The sequence below is a fragment of the Crotalus tigris genome, unplaced genomic scaffold, assembly GCF_016545835.1.
Source record: "Crotalus tigris isolate CLP2741 ecotype Arizona unplaced genomic scaffold, ASM1654583v1 scf7180000020297.256355, whole genome shotgun sequence".
NCBI classification, from domain to species: domain Eukaryota; kingdom Metazoa; phylum Chordata; class Lepidosauria; order Squamata; family Viperidae; genus Crotalus; species Crotalus tigris.
Genome location: NW_024097953.1, coordinates 6205 through 29393, shown reverse-complemented (window position 1 = coordinate 29393; position 23189 = coordinate 6205). Strand labels below are relative to the sequence as shown.

The 23189-nt window shown below is 38.6% G+C and overlaps 1 protein-coding gene across 1 annotated transcript; it reads left to right on the top strand.

Annotated features, from left to right (window-relative positions):
• Positions 1–1591: 1591 nt before the first annotated feature.
• Positions 1592–21555, top strand: LOC120318600 (vomeronasal type-2 receptor 116-like; the record flags this gene model as incomplete). Its single annotated transcript, XM_039366415.1, has 5 exons — positions 1592–1680; positions 4959–5250; positions 8101–8892; positions 17172–17298; positions 20708–21555. Coding segments are annotated over exons 1-5 (2148 nt in total), but the record flags the coding sequence as incomplete, so codon positions are not given.
• Between the last annotated feature and the right edge of the window lie 1634 nt (positions 21556–23189).

The following is a 23189-nucleotide window of genomic DNA, read 5'->3' as shown; positions in this document are numbered from 1 at the left end:
CTTGAGATGAACGATGACCTTTCCTGCATTGTGTGGATTTCTTTTTGGTTCCTACCCAGGATTTTGTTATCTTTGCAATCTTCTTCATAATCTCTTACAGTTCTGATTGTTGTTTTTAAATGTCTGAATGTGTGAAACATTGTGAAGTCATTGAGTGATGGGCAAGTTCTAAATTTAAAAATAATTAAATAAAGTTATAAGCCTCTCCAACTCCATTATGACAATGCCCAGCATATTTTCTTAAAATAATTTGAAAACAAAAGAGCAGCAGATATTTAAGTAAATACACTCCACAAAGGTTGAAAGCAGCCATAGTACACACAAGGGGTCAGAGAACCGCTCTAATATAATATCTGGGGATACGGTCAAAATTTAAATGGTCTTTTAAAGAAGATCTGCATCAACAAGCAGTGGACAAAGGGCAGAGCCTAAACAGAAATGTGAGGAACACTGGGATAATACATTTATAAGCCTTGATATTAAATTGAAGCAACCCAACAGATCTAAAGCTGAGCATGTGCAACAAAAACTAGGTGAACAAGAGGCATGCTAATCCTGATGTGCTCCTGGATGACTCTTATTGGTTCTCCTTGATCCAGATTTTGGGCAGGAATCTCGTCTTTTCTACTCTGCAAATTACATGCATGCTGAAGAATGATCCTCTCTAAATATGACTGATAGAATAATCAATAAATATTACTACATGGAGTGTATTTGAAGAGAATACAACATAACTTTGTGTTTTATCAGTAGAGATCTGGAATATGGAAAGAAATTGATGACCCCAATTTTAAATTACCAGAATAATGGAAGGGACCTTGGAGGTCATCTAGTCCAACCCCCTGCTCAGGCAGGAAGCCCTACACCATTTCAGACAAATTGTTGTCCAATCTCTTCTTAAAAGCCTTCAGGGTTGGAGCACCTACAACTTATGGATGTAAATCGTTCCACTGATTAAGTTTGATTAAATTTGTACTGTTTTCCAACATGGACTCTAAGTTAAAAGGATTAATTTTATGCCATCTTTGGTACTGGATGGGGTTGCTCTGCCAACAGACCTGGTGAGAAATCTGGCAACTCTTCAAGACTCATAACTCCTATATATATATATATATATACATTGCTTACTGGGGTACACCTCAAGCAGGAGTTATGAGTCTTGAAGAGTTGCCAGATTTCTCACCAGGTCTATACTTACACATATTTACATTGCCCCCAACAATCTGGGTCCTCATTTTACCTACCCCGGAAAGATGGAAGGCTGAGTCAACCGTGAGCCGGTGAGATTTGAACCGCTGACCTGCTGAACACAGTCAGCTAAAGTGGCCTGCAGTACTGCACTCTAACTGCTGCACCACCTCATTGGTCTTCACAGTTAGGTTGGTCTTTGCATAGCTTTGTGCTGTGTTCCTTTTACACCTGTCCCTGTAAGCAGATAGCAGCAGACAGGATTGTAATTGAAACGTATGGCAGAGAACTCTTCTCTGAAAAATGTGGATACAGTCCAAGGAATGATAGCAAAGTCCAAATGCATTCTAAAATTCACAGAATGCAAAATCAAGTAGTCAGCCAGTCCAAGAGACAAAGGGTCATGGACAGAAAACAGGAACAAGAAGCACGAACAAAAAGCGGAGTGGAATGTCAAAGGGTTGTCTCCAGCAAAGACTATTCTGTCAACAGGTAAGCTGGTTGCAATTATTCATGAATTGCCCTTTGGTTAGAGAAGAGCCTATTGAGGAATGTTATTATGCTCACCTTTGTGTGGCTGTATTCCTTGTCATCTGACTACTCCAGCTGAACAGTATATGCCTCCCCTGCCTGATTTCTAGTACTTGTACAGCTACTACTTTGTCCTTGGAGAATGACCATCAGTTAGTTGTAGAATGATGCTTAGGAATACCTGTCAATCAGGCATAGGAACCTGGAGACTTTGCCTTCCCGGGACTTCCTGTGTTGGGATTCCAAGTAATTAGACATTTGTAATATGTGATACAACAGAAAGCAAGGGATCAAAGAATAAAAGACATTGATTACATGTGAGACTTCAACAATGAGAAACTTTGATTTTAGATAATCTTCCATAAGTGACAAATTTATGGGTTACATTAGACTTTCCCAGCAGTGTTTGCAACTAACTTAAAAGGAGCCGAGGTGGCGCAGCAGTTAGGGTGCAGTACTGCAGGCCACTTTAGCTGACTGTGTTCAGCAGGTCAGCGGTTCAAATCTCACCGGCTCAAGGTTGACTCAGCCTTCCATCCTTCCGAGGTAGGTAAAATGAGGACCCAGATTGTTGGGGGCAATGTAAATATATATATACATTGCTTACTGGTGTACACCGCTTAGAGAGTGCTTGCACTTAAAGCGGTATATAAGTCTCATAAATAAATAAATAAATAAATAAAACCTGCGTGTATTCAGGTGGGTTCAAGTCCATTTATAGGGTAGAGAAACAAATGAGCCATAAAGTTTATTTGGTGTATGTAATACAACAGAAAGCAAATGATTAAAGTCAATTTTATTGTTAATATTTTTTATTTCAATATTGAATGTTTTATCTTGTTTCTTCTTGATTGCAAGCCATGTAGAGTCATCTCTTGTCAAGATGTGCAGTGTATAAATAAACAAGAAAAATAAAATGAAAAGAATTAATTACGTATTCAAATTACATTAAACAGTGTAAAGTGTTGATTTTAAATAACATTCCACCCTTTTGAAATTAAGGCCAGTGGTATGACTGGTTGGAGACTAGAAATAATAGAGGAGAATAAATATGGAAAGGTCAAAAGTGAAAATATGTGTATAATAATAATAATAATAATAATAATAATAATAATAATAATATGAATTATTCTTAGTAAGAAGCAGAATATGAAGGAAGAAAAATGTAAATAAGAAACAACGTGGCAATAAGGACAAATAATCTAAAGAAGAATAAGGGGGGAAATGTAAATAATAGAAGATTACTGTTACGTAATTGCTGTTAAAAAAGGGGGGAGGAGTATATACAGTGTGTGTATGTGTGTTATGTTTTGTTTAGATTTGTTTTGTTTTGTTGGTTAAAAATATAAAAATAAAAATAAATAAAAAAAGAAAGATCCATACTTTTGATTGGGTGAATAGTATTAAGATCAAAATACACTAGAACTCTTAATACCTCTGGAAACAATTATGTCAATTAGAAAGTTACAAAGTGTAATATGTAATAAAAGATCTGACCCTTTTTCAGATGCTAAAAAAAGAAAAGAAATTAAGGCCAGTCCACTCACACATGATTCCAAAACCTCTGAGCATTTATCAGATTCTATCGTGTGTCTGCTAATAACTCTCTGCTAATAACTTAGCTGAGGTGTGCAGGAAAAAAAACACCACTGTAGTAATAGGGGACTTTAAAGACCCTGACATCAACTGGGAAACAAACTCTTCAGGGAGCATGATGTCAACTTTATCATTCAAACAGTAGACAAGAGAACTAGAGGGACAGCTATACTGGACTTAATCCTTACTAATAGGGATGAAAAGGAGTAGAAGTTACAGGAACTTTGGGGGAGAGTGACCATAGCCTATTTCTTGATAAGATAGAACAATGTGAGTTAGACAGCTCAACCACCAGATAGATTTGCAATTGCTGACCAACCACACTCAGCATGGAGTTCTTAATGGAGCCCTGGAAGAAGTTCAGATGCCCCAGGGGACAAATTGCTTCTCACTGTCATTATCACCATCTGGGTGTTTGAGACCTCTTCTGCTACTTCTCCAGTAAGTGCTTTTGATGTCAACTTCAGATTGGAAGAACAAGGAAGGGATCTTTTATCAGAAAATAATAAATGCCTCAGGTCATGCTCTGTGGACACAAGTTCTGGGACAGGCAGGGACTGTGCTCTTCAATCTACTTTCTCCTTTACAGATGAATCTTGGTTTCTCTCTTTTTGAATCAAGAAAACCACTGCATTTCTATCTTATGAGAGCTTTGAATTCTTCTAGCTCTTTTTTATTTTTATTTACAACAGGAAAGAAATTGATTCAGCCCCATGAATAATGGCCCTCCTGCTTCTGCTTCTGCTTCTGCTGGTGCCCCAACCAGTCTCTGGGAAGCTTAGAAGGAAGTGCCTCCTGTCTTTCAAGAACCAAGGTGAAAAAAAACCATGGAGCTATTACAGGCCAGGAGACCATCTCATTAGTATAGTTGTCACTGCATCAAAATTATCAGATATAATGTTGCCTTTCAACGTGGCTCCATGTCATCAGTCTCAATCGTAAGTCATTATTTATGAAGTAGTTGCATTCCCTCTATTTGCAATTCTGACTTTTTTTTCTTTTCTTATTTTGCTTGCTCTTATGTTACAGAATTGATCAAATTTCTTGAATTGATTTAATTTCCATGTCTTATTATGTGGAAGAGACTCAAATCCCAAGATGGGACAGAAAATACTTGAAAGAAGTTTAGATTATTTCCCTCTCTCCATCCAATCCTAAATCAATCAATTGAATAGTGACTTTTGTTTAAAGATGTGATTGAAATGGTTGTAATTAACCTGGAACAGCCCATTTTCATATAGTTCAAACTGCTCATTGATAATCAATTCCTAATCTTTATAAGAATAAAGAATGACTTGTTTTAGAGTTGCTTTTTTGGGTCATTTATGAAACAGCCTCTTCTTTTTGTGATGGTTCTACTTTAGTGATTGAATTATGTTGATTGGTTATTGGGCAAATGAAAATTAGTACTGCTCTAACTAATGGTTTATTTGTGATTTTTAACCCTGGTGGAGGACTATTTCCATCCCATATTCTTAACACTAATAAATATTAAGTTATGATGAGTGACTATCTTTAGTGCCTGATTTTGGATCAGTATTGACTCAGTAGGCTTATGGAAACAAAGGGGATTATATTGAAAAAAAATATTTTGGTATTTCTATTGTTGATGATGGTAATAACATGAGCACTTTTTTTTACAGTACTTTATCTTACGATGCATCAAAAATTCCATGCTTCATTTTCAACTTTGAAGTAGTCAACAGGAATCCCCAACTCCTCCACAATCTCACATTGGGTTATAATATCCATGACAAATATTTTAATACATTTGGCACTTCAGAAGCCTTGCTGGACATACTCTCTACTGGAGAAGCCAATGTTCCCAACTACAGTTGTGGAAGGAAAGACAATCTTTTGTCTCTTCTTGATGCAGCTAAAAGGGACATCTCCACCCAGATGTCAACATTAGTAGGCCCTTACAAAGTCTCACAGGTTTTTATGTGTTTCTCCATGTGGTAATGTGAGTGTGATGGTGGTGTCTGTGAGCAATAGATATCTTATCTATGGAATTCAAGAGCTGATTCTTACCGTGGGCATTGGGAGTGTCATAGCTGGAGATTGGGATGCTCAGTAGAGAGGAAGCAAGGATCAGAACAGACATATCCTCTCATGACACCATCATCATTGCTTTAGGGGCTTCTTCTATATACCTGTGATGGTGAAGAAAGGCTTTGTGTTCCATCAAAAAGTCTTCTCTAAAAACTATGCTGCAGTAGTGATGGGAACCTGATATTTGGTACATGATATCAGCCAAAAGAATGATATTTACAATGGTGTACAAATCTCAGATTCATGAAAAGAATCCCAATAGATTTATCTTACCTACAACTGATAATACATACAGTATATGTCTTATGGAATTATAGGGACCAGAGAATTAACTAACCACCTTATTAAAAAAAAAATATTAGTCAACATGTCAATTCCCCCCCCCCATATGTTCATTATCAAATTAATCATAAAAGGTTCGAAGATCAATAAGGCCCCTGCAGAGTACTGACTACTGTCTGAACTATTCAAAGCATATCCCAGTTAGTGGGACCCTTTATTGGCAATTCATTTATAGATATAAAATATAACTGCTACATCCAGTTGGGTGGAAGATGGCAGTGGTAGCTTCTATTTATCTATAAAAAGAAAATAAAAAGGAACTAGAAGTTACAGAGCCAAAAAAAAAAAAAAACTTTTGCTGCCTTTATAAATGTTAGTGCAGCATTTGATATAATAAATAGAAATATTATGGAGTAAATTGATTGCCCTTACAATGAAACACAGACTGTTGGTACTGATCAAAGCTTGTTACCTGTTTGAGATTGTGGTTTGAGCTCAACGGAGCCATGAGAAGAAGGATCAATCCTTAACAATGACAATTTTTTATTAAGTCTAGATATTAATAACTTACCAGGATTGATGAAACATTCTGACATACAGATGTCTAAGGCACATTGTAACACCCTGTTATATGCCAACAATATATTATTATCCTATTTGCATGTTGGGTTGTATAGGCTGTTAAGAAGACTTGGCTCCTATCCTCATAATAATTGTCTGTATTAATAAATCAAAATTAAGAGTTCTGGTCTAAATGGTTATTGTGAGATTGAAAAGCAAGTTAACACATTTCCTTACCTGAGGTACTTTATGTCTTAGACTGGATCTTGGCTTCCTTATCAAAGTAGCTCATTTAAAGAAAGGACATGAATTAATTTACTACTATTTTTTTAAAAAAAAATCAGATTTATTCAGCTTCCATATATTAATGTATTTATAATAATAGTAGTAGTAGTAGTAGTAGTAGTAGTAGTAGTAGTAGTAGTAGTAGTAGTACTAGTAAAGTTGGAAGGGACCTTGGAGGTCATCTAGTCCAACCCCCTGCTCAGACAGGAAACCCTACACCATTTCGGACAAATAGCTGTCCAGTCTCTTCTTAAAAACTTCCAGTACTGGAGCATTCACTGCTTCTGGAGGCAGGTTGTTCCACTGGTTAATTGTTTTAACCGTCAGGAAGTTTCTCTTTAGTTCTAGGTTGCTTCTCTCCTTGACTAGTTTCCATCCGTTGCTTCTTGTCCTGCCCTCAGGCGCTTTGGAGAATAGCTTGATTCTCTCTTCTTTATGGCAGCCCCTGAGATAAAGAAGAGAAGAAACTAATTTTAATGTTAAAATTATCCCCAAGCTCTTATATCAAGCTGATGTTTGGGATTTAAGATATATATCACAACTAGAACAATCCCAAGTACAACATCTCACAATTATCTCGGGAATGGATAAAACAACTTAGGTTTCTGCTCTCAAACATGATTTGGGAATTTATACAATTTGTTTTTTTCTAAAATCATGGCATATAATTGTTGTAAAATTAAACTATTGCAACTGACAAACTTCCCATATAGTATCTGTTTTGAACAAAATTTCAATTACAGATCTATTGAATTGCACAACTGACATTATTATCTAAAGGAGCTGTGGTCTCCCTGTCTCCTGTACAACTGGAGAAGAAGCTAAAAGGATTTCTGCACAAAAAAATTGAAATATCGAAGCAGAAAAAGATATTGCCATCTTCAGTATGGTTGGCACAATTAAATGGATGAGTGCTATAAATGTATCTTCCCAATTGTCATATATATTTAAATCAATAATGCCTGAATATCTTTGGGTAGTGTTTACTCGAGCAAGATTTGAGCAGCTAGACACAATGGCTAATTTTGGCAGATTTAATGAAGTCTCTTATAATGAATAGAATTGAATTTGTGAAGTTCAAAAGAAGACATAACTAATCTATTAGTTGAATATCAATTGTAACAAATGTAACAGATTTATTATTTAATATTGTATAAGAAAGAGAGAGAATGATATCTTAGACTGCACATTAGATATACAATGTATTGGGATTCTTATAATAAAAAAACATATATCCTGTGTAGTCAGAACTCAAAAAAATGCATACAATATGGTCCCTTATTTCAACAAAATAGTTCAGCTGAGATCTGTGTATGGGTATCATTCTGGTAAATAGTAAGAATGATACAGAAATATGATTTGCATTCTTTGTTCATTTTCCTTTTTCATTTGTTTTTTTATTTATTTATTTATACCTTATACAGATGCTTGTTAATGTTCTGTGCTTTATATTCTGTATTTTAATACTGCCTAATAACTAATTAGATATAAATAATTGTAATATGTTCATGAGAACCTACAGTATTAGGATTTATTTTAAAAAAACAATATTTTGGATTTGATCTGTTCTCATATATAACACAATTTTTTTCATTGCTTTTTCAGATTAGTTATGGTTTTGTTTCTGAGGCACTGAGTGATAAAGGTCAATTCCCTTTTTTCCACCGAATGCACCCAAAACAAGGGATCCAGTACCCAGCAATTGTCCCACTGCTCCTCCATTTCAGATGGACCATGATTGGTCTCTTTGCTGCAGATACAGAAAATGGAGAGAATTTCATCAGGACTTTGACTCCTGTGCTTGTCAGGAATGGAATTTGTGTTGTTCTATCACAACAGTTCTCAACAACTGGAGATACAGCACCCCTCAAGGATGCCCTTTCTAAGTGGAGACAAGTCAATGTCTTTGTTCACTTCATAGAACATCCTTCTTTTTTGGATAGACTTCTTTATTTTCATTTACCATTGGAAAGTTTGCCAGGACCTGTTCAAAGGAAAGTCTGGATCATGACACTCTTTTGGCATTCAGAAATTCAATACTACTCTCTTTTCAAATTTGTCCATAGTATTTGGACCTTTGCTTTTCAGAAGAAAAAAAAGGATAAAGATGACAACTTTGAACCCAATATTTTTGTGCAACACCAATTTGCAGATCAGTCCTTTCACTGTTCTTTTTCAAAGCACGTCTTTTCTGTGAAAGACAGGAGAAGATGCACCCAAAAAACGCCCCTGGAGACCCAAAAGAAAAAGAATAGTAAATGGATCTCAAATGACCATGAGGTTTACACTGTCATTAAGACTCTGGTCTATGTCTTGAATGCTGCATATTCCTCCAGATCCAGGAAGAGGAAGGATGGCAAATATAGGTTAGCAGATCCAAGGCTGCAGCCATGGCAGGTATGGAGTCTTGACAAGGATGATGCCAATGCTGCTAGTATTGTACATTCTTGCTTTGATAAAATATGCTGAACTGTCTGGTACTTTTAGAGTTAATTCAGAGGCGAGTGAGGGAGGAGGGAAAAACCCGCGAAAGAAGATGGAAGGGAATCTTTGCCCTTCAAACTAATTGGAGAACATAAATCATGACAGCAAAATAAGGGGAGGGAAATGCTAGCAAAATAACTGCTGGGTGGGTGGGGATTTCAGATCTTAGCATTCCATTCACCATGCCTGTGCCGACATTTTGTCACATAAATAAAAATACTTTTTAAGGATAAAATGCCTGGAAGTTCTTTGAAGTGTTTCATTAGTCGGAACCATTATAGATCCATCCAATGTAATTCCTTTTGAAAAGGATTCCAAAGTGTAAGGAGGAGAACCACCTCAACCTACCAGTGCTAAGAAAGGTCCACGTGGCAATATGGAGGTTGTGGGGGGGAGAGACATACTGCCTAGAAATGATGAGTGGGGGAGCCTTACAATAAAGTAAAATTAGCTCACCTGGTCATATTTCCCATCCTGTTACTTGGGAGAAGATTAGCCTGGGAATTTTCTCCTTGACAAATCCATGCTTTCTGGCAATCACAATGTTGTCCTGAAGAGTTTATAAATAATCTCAATATTTGTTGGTTGAATGTATTCATGACTTGCTCTACAACAGTGGTGGTGAACCTATGGCACGTGTGCCAGAGGCGGCACTCAGAGCCCTCTCTGTGGGCACTTCTCTGAATTGCTGGTGGTGGGCTGCGGAGCCCCAGAGTGCACCGGTTGAGGGGCCAGCAGGCTGTGGCTGCTGACGGACACTGTTGGCCCCCATGCACTTGCTGGCCTCTGTGTGCAGGGGCCGGTGGTGTCAGGCAGCAGCCGCCCCGGCCCCTGCCTTGCCTTGCCCTGAGATAATGGTACCCTTGCCCTGCCTCGCCTCACCCCACAGGACGAGCCTCCTACCCCCCATCCCACCTACCAGAGACTCCCTGGATCTCCCCCAACCCTGCCCGCCCCCCCACAGGCATCCCTCCTCATGAGCAACATCGAGGTGACCATGCCCACCTTGGCCACACCCACCCAGTCTGTCATGACCACCAAAGCCATGCCCACCCAGTGGCCCACGCCCACCTGGCACCCGGCAATAAATAACTGGGTTTGGGGTTGCAGTTTGGGCACTCGGTCTCTAAAAGGTTCGCCATCACTGCTCTACATTGTTCCCTATGAGTGAAAAAATTGGTCAGTTGTATTTTGTCAATATATATTTTGTCACTATACAATCGACAAATATTGCTGAACTTTGTTTTTCACTTTTGAGGATAGTGATAACATTTGTTCTCCCTAAGAAGAATATTTACTAGTTTTAAAAAATATAGAAGAAAGATTCAAATATGAAAAGACCATTATGGATGAAGAAATCAAGTCTTCTTCTTTTAAAATAACTGGATATCTTCATTCTAGTTCCATCCCTTTCTGGAGAAGAATGAGTTTTGCAATATTTCCAAGATGAAACTGTACTTGGACCAAAATGGAGATGTAGCAGCAGATCTGAACATCATAAGCTGGGTGGTTGTCCCAAGGAAGAATACCATCAAAGAATTACTGGGGAATTTTGAAAGACAGAGACTTTTTATCAACCAAGATGTTCTATCACGACTAAATTTGCTCAACAACGTGGGTGAAATATTGCAGTATTTTCTTCTGTTTTCCAAAGTCTTAGGATCCATTTCAAGCGGGCTAAGTCTAATCGACATGGTGGATGATCTTTACTGAGAATTCGGTGTGGGGACTAGAATTCTTACAATTTTCTCTGATTACTTTAGGACTATTGGCCATGGTGCCCTTTAGATGCTAAAATATGGAACATAGTTTCATGCTCATTTAGTCACGTCAACATGAATGTTATTATTTTTTTAGGGTCCAGATCATGGCCCTTTTGTGTTCCTTCTACAATTTAGTATTTCTGTAAAAGTGGTGAGAGAGGCTTTCAAATGCTGGGGATTGTGTTTACTTGTTCCTTGTTCTCAAAGAGCAAAACAGCAGGCTATTCTCTGCCCAAATTCACGTTTGGACTGAATCTGATAAATTCCAAACAAGACTGAATGGAGGTCCTGTTGGTTCCAGTGGGAAATAAGCATTATCTTTTCCTGACTGGGGACAATCAACTAAGCAATCCACAGCTGGCCAGAGTTATCCTTGCCCTCATCCAGAATACTGAATTTCTGAAACCTGACTTTGATCTGAAGGAAAGGCCTTTTTGATAAATAATGTGTAATGAGGATCAATCTGAAAGGAAATGCTGGTTAGATTTGGCCTTTGGCTTGGAAGAGAGCAGTTTATCTAAAAACTCCTTGAAAACACGTGTTTGTCATGATTGTTAACTACATTAAGAGTCTCTAGGCAAAAAGGAGCCCCAAATTTAACTAATAATAAATGTGGATCTACTTTTTAATGCCAGTTGGTGTCACCTAATTGCAGTTCTTAAACAATAAGCATCTTGTCTGGATAAATAGCCGGTTCTTAGAAACATCCCTTTCCGACACAGGGTTCAGATGGATGTCCAACACACTGAAGCAAAAGATGTCTGATCCTCTTTTAGGGACAGTTTCTCATTACCTCAAGTCTATCTCAATCAGAACAGACCTGGAAGGGATTTTGGAGGTCTTCTAGTCTACCCCCTGCTCAAAAAGGAGACCCTATATCATTCCAGACAAGTGGCTGTCTAGTCTCTTCTTAAAAGCCTCCAGTGATGGAGCACCCACAACTTCTGAAGGCAAGCTGTTCCACTGGTCAATTATTCTCGCTGTTAAGAAGTTTCTCCTTAATTCCAAGTTCTTCTCTCCTTAATCAGTTTCCATCCATTGTTTCTCGTTTTGCCTTCTGGTGGTTTGGAAAATAATAATAATAATAATAATAATAATAATAATAATAATAATAATAATAATAATAATAATAATAATAATAATAATAATAGTAAAGTTGGAAGGGACCTTGGAGGTCATCTAGTCCAACCCCCTGCTCGGGCAGGAAACCCTACACCATTTCGGACAAATGGCTGTCCAGTCTCTTCTTAAAAACTTCCAGTGTTGGAGCATTTACTGCTTCTGGAGGCAAGCTGTTCCACTGATTAATTGTTCTCACTGTCAGGAAGTTTCTCCTTAGTTCTAGGTTGCTTCTCTCCTTGATTAGTTTCCACCCGTTGCTTCTTGTCCTGCCTTCAGGTGCTTTGGAAAATAGCTTGATTCCCTCTTCTTTATGGCAGCCCTGAGATATTGGAATACTGCTATCATGTCCCCCCTTGTCCTTCTCTTCGTTAAACTAGACATACCCAATTCTCGCAACCGTTCCTTATATGTTTTAGCCTCCAGTCCCCTAATCATCTTTGTTGCTCTTCTCTGTACTCTTTCTAGAGTCTCAACATCTTTTTTACATCGTGGTGACCAAAACTGGATGCAGTATTCAAAGTGTGGCCTTACCAAGGCATTGAAGAGTGGTATTAATACTTCGCGTGATCTTGATTCTATCCCTCTGTTAATGCAGCCTAGTACTGTGTTGGCCTTTTTGGCAGTTGCCGCACACTGCTGGCTCATATTTAACTGATTGTCTACTAGGACTCCGAGGTCCCTCTCACAGTTACTACTATTGAGCATGGTGCCACCTATGCTGTACTTCTGCATTTGGTTTTTCTTGCCTAAATGTAGAACCTTGCTTTTTTCACCATTGAATTTCATTTTGTTAGTTAGTGCCCAGTGTTCAAGTCTGTCCAGATCCTTCTGTATCTGAAGCCTGTCTTCTGGAGTGTTGGCTATTCCTGCCAGCTTGGTGTCAGCTGCAAATTTGATGAGTTCCCCATCTATCCCTTCATCCAAATCGTTGATGAAGATGTTGAAGAGTACTGGGCCCAGAACAGAGCCCTGGGGCACCCCACTACACACTTCCCTCCATATAGATGCAGTTCCATTGAGGACCACTCGCTGAGTACGGCCGGTCAGCCAGCTACGGATCCATCTGGTGGTGGTTCTGTCTACCCCACATTTTTCTATCTTGTCAAGTAGTAGGTTGTGATCTACTTTATCAAATGCCTTACTGAAGTCCAAGTAAATTATGTCCACAGCATTCCTCTGATCCACTAATTTTGTCACTTGGTCAAAGAATGCAATAAGATTTGTCTGGCATGATCTATTTTTGACAAACCCATGTTGGCTTTTAGTAATGACTTTGTTTGCCTCTAGGTGTTCGTTGATTCGTTGTTTGATTATCTTTTCCAGGATCTTCCCAGGTATTGAGGTCAGGCTGATAGGTCTGTAATTTCCTGGATCCATTTTTTTTCCTTTTTTGAGGATGGGAACTACATCAGCTCTTTTCCAGTCCTCTGGTAGTTCCCCTGTGTTCCAGGATCTTTGAAAAATATAGTTCAGTGGCTCCGATATCACATCTGCCAGTTCCTTGAGAACTCTGGGGTGTAATCCATCTGGTCCTGGCGATTTGAACTCATCTAGGCTGGACAGGTGCTCCCTAACCATTTTCTTGCCTATCTTAACTTGTGTTTCTGTTTTGTTTTTTATGGCACTATTTTTGATAGGTTGGTCTGTTTTTTCCCTTTGTGTAAAGACAGATGCAAAAAATGAGTTAAATAGTTCTGCTTTCTCCCTGTTGCTTGTCACCTTCTTGCCACTTCCACCCACTAATGGACCAATCATTTCCTTCACTTTTTTCTTGTTTTTTACATGTTGAAAGAAGCTTTTTTTGTTATTTTTGACTTTGGTCGCAAGCCTTAGTTCATTTTGAGCCTTGGCTTTCTTCACTTCATCTTTGCAGGCTCGGGCTATTTGCTGATATTCTGACTTAGTTATGTTCCCCTCTTTCCACTTTCTGTACTTGTCCTTTTTATCTTTCAATTTGTCAGAGAGTTCTTTATGCAGCCATGCTGGTTTCTTTTGAGAGCTGTTATTTTTCCTCTTTGTTGGTATTGTGCTAGACTGTGCTTTTATTATCTCATTTTTCAAAATTTCCCAAGCTTCTTGAGTTGTTTTCCCCTTGAGGATTCTCATCCATGGAATCCTTCCCAAGCCCTCTCTAAGTTTATTGAAATTAGCTCTCTTGAAGTCCAAGACTCTAGTTTGACTGTGTTCTATTGGTTGTGCTTCTATAATGTTGAATTCTAATATTGCATGATCACTTCCTCCCAGGGTTCCTATGGCTTCAACACCGTCTATCATTTCATCTCTGTTAGTGAGAATTAGATCCAAAATGGCTAATCCCCTAGTTCCCTTCTCTACTTTTTGGGAGACAAAGTTGTCTGCTAGGTTTGCCAGGAACCTGTTGATCTTCCACTTGGTGCGGAGTTTGTCTCCCAGTTGATGTCAGGGTAGTTAAAGTCCCCCATTACTATTGTGGTGTGCTTCCTACATACCTTAGTTAGCTGACTAGCAAAAAGTTCATCTATTTCCTCTGTTTGGTTGGGTGGTCTGTAGTATACACCTATGGCAATGTCATTTCCCCCCCCCTTTTATATTGACCCAAATGCATTCAAGACAGTTTTTATCATTGTTGTACTCTATTTCTGTGGAGATGTAGTTATTTCTTATATAGAGAGCAACTCCACCTCCTCTTTTATTTGGTCTGTTTCTTTTAAATAATTTAAATCCCTCTAGCTGTGTGTTCCATGTGTGGGTTTCATCCCACCATGTTTCCGTAATGGCAACAATATCGTATCTGCCCTCATTAACCTGAATTTCTAGTTCACCCTGTTTGCTGTTCATACTCTGTGCATTGGTGTATAAACATTTGAGTCCTTTGTGGGTGGCCCTGTGTTTCCTTTCTACATAACCTGTGTGGTGCCTGAGTTCCCCTATTGTCTTACCACCTATTTGGTTAGTGCACTTTATGTGGCACTCGCTATTAGAGGCTTCATTTTGATCGGTAGCAAGGTTGGTATTCTTGTCCACACACACATCTATGCTACATGCACTGATAGCCCTATAGTTTTTAAATTTCCGGGGACAGGGTTGTTCCGTATCAATTAACTCCCTGTCCCCGCTGTTTAGTTTAAATTTCCCTCCAGAAAATCTGTGAATTTATAGCTGAGTAACTCAGTCCCTTTTTTTGATGGATGCAAACCATCTCTTTTGTACATCTTTTGATTGGACCAGCTACTGACATCGTGACTAATATATCCGAAGCCTTCCCCTTTACACCACTCCTTTAGCCATATATTGAATTGTGCTATGCGCTGGCCTTTTCCGTTTTGCTCCTTATACCTTATACACTGGTAAGTTGGCTTCTTTGTGGCTGCCCCTCAAATACTGGAACACTGCTATCATGTCACCCCTAGTTCTTTTTTCTAGACTAGCCTTGTCATCTCACTACAGTTTGAGAAAGTAACCAATCAATTTTAGTTCTATTTAACTAAGATGGCAGCTATCTAAATTGAAGAAATGCAGCAATGAACAAATAACATCTCCTTTAAAGATGACAGCCCTAATTTTTAAAGAATTCTTTCTTTGTATCTTAAATAGGAGATTGTTTTGCATTACTTTCAAAGGCAAGTGGCTTTGCAATTATTTGAGTAGTTCACAAGAAACGCTTTCAAATACTGCTGGTCAGACATTACTTTTTTCTCACAGTTTCATTTGATTTTATTAAACCTAATAGGAAAAAAATAATAAATCTTTTAGAATAAATTTTATCCTAAATATGAATAGATCATCACTTTTTAAAATCATGGCTATATAAAGAATGGAGGATACAGCCATGCGGAGTAATCCACTGGTTTTTGCTTAATGTTTAAATCTTTAAATCTCCCTCCAGACGTTATTTAGAAAAACCCTTTATTACAATTTGATATGGCAGTAGCCAAAGCTTAATGTACAATCTTCCAGTTAATTGTATGTCTGACAATTCTTTGGAGCTAGTTAGAGATTTTATATCTTCCTAAGTGAAGTCCAGAGACTGCAGTGTTCATGTTCATGCCAGACAAATCTTATTGCATTCTTTGACCAAGTGACAAAATTAGTGGACCAGAGGAATGCTGTGGATATAATTTACTTGGACTTCAGTAAGGCATTTGACAAAGTAGACCACAACCTACTACTTGAGAAGAGAGAAAAATGTGGGTTAGACAGCATCACCACCAGATGGATCCATAGCTGGCTCACCGGCCATAATCAGCATGTGATCCTCAATGGAACCGCATCTACATGGAGGGAAGTGTGTAGTGGGGTGCCCCAGGGCTCTGTTCTGGGCCTAGTGCTCTTCAATATCTTCATCAATGATCTGGACGAGGGGATAGATGGGGAACTCATCAAATTTGCAGACGACACCAAGCTGGCAGGAATAGCCAATACTCAGAAGACGGCTTAGGATACAGGAGGATCTAGACAGACTTGAACACTGGGTGCTATCTAACAAAATGAAATTCAATGGTGAAAAAAGTACGATTCTACACTTAGGCAAGAAAAAACAAATGTACAGGTATAATATAGGGGGTACCTTGCTCAATAGTAGTAACTGTGAGAGGGATCTCAGAGTCCTAGTGGACAATCATTTAAATATGAGCCAGCAGTGTGCTTCAGGTGCCAAAAAAGCCAACATAGTGCTAAACTGCATTAACAGAGGGATAGAATCAAGATCACGTGAAGTATTAATACCACTTTACAATGCCTTAGTAAGGCCACACTTGGAATACCGCATCCAGTTTTGATCACCGTGATGTAAAAAATATTTTGAGACTCTAGAAAGAGTACAAAGAGAAGAGCAACAAAGATGATCAGGAGACTAGAGGCTAAAACAAATAAGGAACGGTTTCTGGAATTGGGTATGTCTAGTTTAACAAAGAGAAGGACAAGGGGGGACATGATAGCAGTGTTCCAATATCTCAGGGGCTGCCAGAAAGAAGAGGGAGTCAAGCTATTTTCCAAAGCACCTGAAGGCAGGACAAGAAGCAACGGATGGAAACTAATCAAGGAGAGAAGCAACCTAGAACTAAGGAGAAACTTCCTGACAGTTAGAACAATTAAGCAGTGGAACAAACTGCCTCTAGAAGTGATGAATGCGCCAATACTGGAAGTTTTTAAGAAGAAACTGGACAGCCATTTGTCCGAAATGGTATAGGGTTTCCTGCCTGAGTAGGGGGTTAGATTAGATGACCTTCAAGGTCCCTTCCAACTTTATCATTATTATTATTACCCTAATTTTCCATGTATGGTGAGTCCTAAAATACATACTTTGGCATTCTTTGTTTTTCTGCTTAGTCTCTGCCTCAATCCAAATGTGTGGAAAGTTGTCATCCTGGATTTGTCAAGTGGGCTCGGGAAGGAGAGCCAGTTTGCTGCTATGATTGTGTCCCTTGTCTGCAGGGGACTATCTCCACTCAGGAAGGTGGGTGACACCAGAGGATTCATTCATTGCATTTTGTACTGGATTCGTTCATTGCATTTTGATCAATGTGCATTTAAAAAGACAAATCTAAGCTTGACTATTTTGTTCTGGTTCTTTCTTTTCAACACAAACAATTTCTTACATAATGGGAGAAATAAGAAAGGATCTTGAAGGATGAGCTTGGAAGAGATAGAAGGACCTGGTAGATTGGGCAATGTGAGTTCTGTCAGAGGAAATCTCTCTTCTGCTTTTCAGTTTAATACTGTACTTTCATGTTTGCCTTTTTTAAGAACGCTGAATTCTTTGACCTTTCAGCAATGGTTTCGGTGAACAGCTCTATATCAGTCAAACAGTCAACTTTTACTAAGATGATATAAAAATTTGATTTGGAAGACCAAATCAGAGCCAATGAAATTGCGGAACAAGAGAAAAGCAACTGGATTGCTCACAATAAAATCCATCAAGAGAGAATTAGTATGAGAGAAGAGATATAAACTATCATTATAAGTACTAAAATCTGCTTCTTTTCTCTCCAAAGCTTTAATTGTCCATGTTATGGATTAAGAGGTAAAACACAAATATAGTTTTAGACTAGTTCAACAGTTTTAGATTCAGCATAACTACCACCATGGATTGTTACCTAGTAGGATTGCGGTAGTTCTTTTTCGAATTTTCTTGGTTATTAAATAGTGAAATACAAACAACTACAATACCAACAAGAAAGGAATATAGTAGTGGTTCCAAAAGGAATAAAAGCCTTACATACAGTGTCAGGATTAAAAGGAATCAGACCTAAGAGAAAAGAGGGGGAAAAGAGATTAATTAAAAAAAAAATAATGCACATAATATCCATTTATACCACTGTGGAGCTCATTCAGTCTTTACGTTTGCTATTCAATCTAGAATGGAAATACTGTATATGCCGCCGTATTAGGCGACCCGGCGTATAAGACGACCCCCGTCTTTATAGCCGGGCCGCATTCCTAGAACGTTGCCTTATACGCCGGAAACTACCAGTATTTCTGGCGTATAAGATGACTCGGCGTATAAGACGACCCCTGTCTTTGGCGCCGATTTCAGCGCTCGCGGAAGTCGTCTTATACGCCGGCATTTACGGTACTTTGTTTCATCTTCCCATTTTTAGAATCATTTAAAGACTGCCAAAACAAATTAAAGACTGAATTTGTCTTCTTGAAATATTTCATGAATTAAGCTTCTTTTGCGTTTACATAAAATTATTTTATCCATTTATTTCCTAAATTTACATTGCTGCCCATCTCATACAAGCTTACTCTGTGCAGCATACAATAAAACCAACAATAAAATATTTTGCAAAACAAGGTTAAAATAATGAAACATGATGCAACCAGCTCAAGAGTTCCTGTTACCGGGGGATCCCCAGGCCTATTGAAAGAGCAACATTTTAAGGGATTTCCAGCAGGCCTAAGGGTTGGAGCTAATCTCAATTTGTGGGCAATTAATGCCTTTTTCCAGAAATGGGTGTTATCACCAACTATCCTGAAGAGGGCAGTAGTGTGTCCTTTTCTCAAGCATGTGGATTCAGCTGTGTTAGACAACTTTCATTCAGTATTCAACATTTTTAGGGAAGTTTGTTGAAAGCATGATTATAATAATAATAATAATAAAGTTGGAAGGGACCTTGGAGGTCATCTAGTCCAACCCCCTGCTCAGCCAGGAAACCCTATACCATTTTGGACAAATGGCTGTCCAGTTTCTTCTTAAAAACTTCCAGTGTTGGTGCACTTACCGCTTCTGGAGGCAGATTTTCCACTGGTTAATTGTTCTAACTGTCAGGAAGTTTCTCCTTAGTTCTAGGTTGCTTCTCTCTTTGGTTAGTTTCCATCCATTGCTTCTTGTCCTGCCTTCAGGCACTTTGGAAAATAGTTTGACTCCCTCTTCTTTGTGGTAGCCCCTGAGATATTGGAACACAGCTATCATGTCCCCCCTCGTCCTTCTCTTTGTTATTCAGGTACAGTACCAAGGCAGATAGTTGAGGTATAGTAGTGAGACAGAACATGTTTCTGTTGCACGTGACCTCTGGATAGGTGTGGTGTAACTTTCCTGGCCCTTCTAGATTGGTACTATCAAACATGGTATCCTTCTGGGTCAACTTGTGGTAGTGGAAGGCAATATTTTTCCTTTCTCAGAAGGTTTCAGTTAGTGTTATTGGAGGTTCTCTCCTTTTCTTCTTAAAATTTACATGAAACTGCAAGGTGAGGACATTTGCTGCCACATGGTGTGGTATTATCAGTAACCCACCCAGGGCTGAGCAGCAATCCCTTAAGTCAGTGTTTCTCAACCTTGACAATTTTAAGGCATGTGGACTTCAATTCCCAGAATACCACAGCCAGCAATGCTGGCTGTGGAATTCTGGGGGTTGAAGTCCACATGCCTTAAAATTGTCAAGGTTGAGAAACACTGCCTTAAGTGGACCTGGCAAAATACCTGGAGGTTAGATGGATCTTGAGGGGAGGATCTGATTTCAACCTAACCTAGCAAGATGAAGTGGCTTTTTGTTTTTTGGCCCCCAAAAGACTATGAAAAATTATCCCTGACTTTGGGTGGGATGTTACTTACCCGGATGGAGGTGGATCACAAGTTGGAGTCTTCCTAAGGTCACAGTTATTGTTGAATGAGCAGGTGGCAGCCATGGCTAGAGGGGGCTTCACACACATTCCTCTTATGTACCAACTGTACTCTTTCCTACTGCAAAGTCCTCTACATGAAGTTCCTTTTGAAGACCACCTGAAATATATAAATAGTCCAGAATGCAACAACATTGTTGGCTGCTGCTGCATTCTACCATATTATACTCCTATTATAGAAGCTGCACAGGCCTCCCCATTTTCTTTCCAAATGCAATTAGTTCACCTTTAATGCCATATATAGTATAGGACTAGCACTTCTGTTGCTTGATGATATCTGCTTATCTAACCAAAGCTGATATAACAGCCACACTCCAGGTCTGTTCTCTAAAACCTTGCCATCTTATGGGTCCTTGGAAGCCTTCCTTTTATGTTGCAACTCATGCCCTATGGACCACACTCCTATTTGATATCCAACAGCAACCCCATCCTCCTTAACTTCTGATTCTCATCCTAAATGTTGGGATAAGGTGAGGTTGGTACAGAATAAGAATGTGGTGGGTTGCATCATGAAAGTTGGTTGTGGCTCTAGGTATTTCATTTTTTTCCCTTTTTGCTGTTATTATTGTTTTTAAAATTATATACATTGGGGCTGGGGTTGTGTTTTAAACTTCCCAAGGTTTGGTTTATCATGGCTGGTGAGAAATAAGTTCATCCATATTTACCATTTCCTATGGCATTCTTGTCTCTCAAAAATGTAAAAGGAAAGGCTATAAAATAAATATTACTGTCTGTTTTCTCAGATACTGAAAAATGCACCAAGTGCCCAGATGATCAATATCCAAATGAGAATCGAGTCCATTGTATTCCCAAAAGAATAACCTTTCTGTCCTATGATGAACACCTTGGCATCATCCTGGTCTCTTTTGCCCTACTCTTGTTCCTAACCACCGGCTTTGTTTTAATTATATTCTTTCAATACTTAGAAACTTCCATTGTCAAAGCCAACAACCGGGACCTCTCCTTCATCCTCCTGGTTTCCCTCCTGCTTTGCTTCTTGTCTTCCTTTTTCTTCATTGGACAACCAAGCAAAGTCACCTGTCTTCTCCAACAAACCGTGTTCAGCATTGTCTTCTCAGTAGCTGTGTCTTCTGTGTTGGCCAAATCAGTCATGGTGGTGCTGGCCTTCCTGGTCACGAAACCAGGGAATAGAGTGAAGAGATGGTTGGGGAAAAGTTTGGCCAACTCCATCATCCTTTCTTGTTCTGGTGTCCAAATTTTCATCTGCTCCATCTGGCTGGGAGTTTCTCCCCCATTTCCTGACTCTGACCTGCACTCTCAGCCTGGAGAGATCATCCTTCAATGCAATGAAGGGTCTGTCGCTATGTTTTATATTGTTCTCAGCTATATGGGTTTCCTAGCAGCCATTTGCTTCATTGTAGCTTTCCTGGCCAGAAACCTGCCTGGGGCCTTCAATGAAGCCAAGCTGATCACCTTCAGCATGCTGGTCTTCTGCAGTGTCTGGGTCACCTTCTTGCCCACTTACCTGAGTACCAAAGGAAAGTCCATGGTAGTTGTGCAGGTTTTCTCCATTTTGGCTTCCAGTGCTGGTTTACTGGGCTGCATCTTCTTCCCCAAGTGCTACATTATCATCCTGAGGCCAGATCTAAACACTAAAGAACATCTAATCATAAAAGTAGGAAAGTGACAGAAAAGTGGTTTCTTTTTTTTTTTAAATGTCCTCATGAAGTTTTATTATTTTTAGTATAGGTCTCCCATCATCTTTTTCAAACATACTACAGCCCTGAATTTCTACGATGGTCTAGAGAAAATTTATATTATATAACAATGTTGCAGGGCATGATATATAGATATATGATAGATAGGTAGATAGGTAGATAGGTAGATAGATAGATAGATAGATAGATAGATAGATAGATAGATAGATAGATAGATAGATAGATAGACAGACAGACAGAGATAAGGGAAAGAGAGAGAGGGAGAGAGGGAGAGAGAGAGAGAGAGAGAAAGAAAGAAAGGAAGGAAGGAAGGAAGGGAGGGAGGGAGGGAGGAAGGAAGAAAGAAAGGAAGAAAGAAAGAAAGAAAGAAAGAAAGAAAGAAAGAAAGAAAGAAAGAAAGAAAGAAAGAAGAGATCATATCATATTTTATTTCATCAGATGACCCTTATTTATATTAGGAGTAGTTGTTATTATTCAGAGTTGCAATTTCTTTTGCTTGTTGTTCTTGTCTCTATGATTTCAGGAATTTCTGCACCCCCTACCAAACATTAATAAAGTCAAAGGTCATTCATATAATCCAATTTTGATAATTTTCATTGTCTAATCCAGATTCTTTCCTATCTATATCTCTAGGTTTTGCCTGTTTCTCTGTGTAATGACCCTTGTTCCCCTGGTTACTGGAACAAAAGGGCTGAAGGGAGAGTGTTCTGTTGTTATGATTGTGTTCCATGTTCAGAGGGGAAGATTTCAAATCAAATTTGTATTTTCACCATATTTTTGTATTAGACCATTAATTTTTCATTAAACACATTCCTTATATAGGCTTCAAATAAAGGTAACGTCCTAGATGTGTATTTGTGGTTTCTTAAGCTCCTAACTGTTAATTATTTATTGCATTTATTATTGGGTTTCCATTCTTCCTTTTTTAAATCTCTTTCACAATTAAGATTATTTAAAACTAAAGGAAAAATATGAAAAGTGTAAGACTAATCAAAATCCAAAAGAATAATCAAACAGTAAAATAAATGATTTAATAATTAACATTATGATTATTTATTTGCCACTTATATCGCTATGGTGGAACTGCTCTAAACAGCTTAACAGTGATGAAAAGGAAGGAATAAAAAGAGTGTAAACAGAATAGAAGATAACAGAACCATAAAATAAACAATGAAAAAGAACACAGCAAGAATACATTAATATGATCACCAAAAAAGATGGAGAGCTGGAGAGCAAAGAATAAGGGGGTGGCTGTGGAGTCTGCCATGAATCCAGAAGCTACCTCCAGCATGACCCAGGCCAACCAGCACAGCCAGGTGTTCGGCTCTTGTGGAAGGATAGGAGGATGGGTCAGATCTTACTTTAGAGGGTAAGATGTTCCAAAGCTCCTCCACTTTATTATTTATTTATTTATTTATTTATGAGACTTATATACTGCTTTAAGTGCAAGCACTCTCTAAGCGGTGTACACCAGTAAGCAATGTATAAATATATATTTACATTGCCCCCAACAATCTGGTCCTCATTTTACCTACCCTGGAAGGAT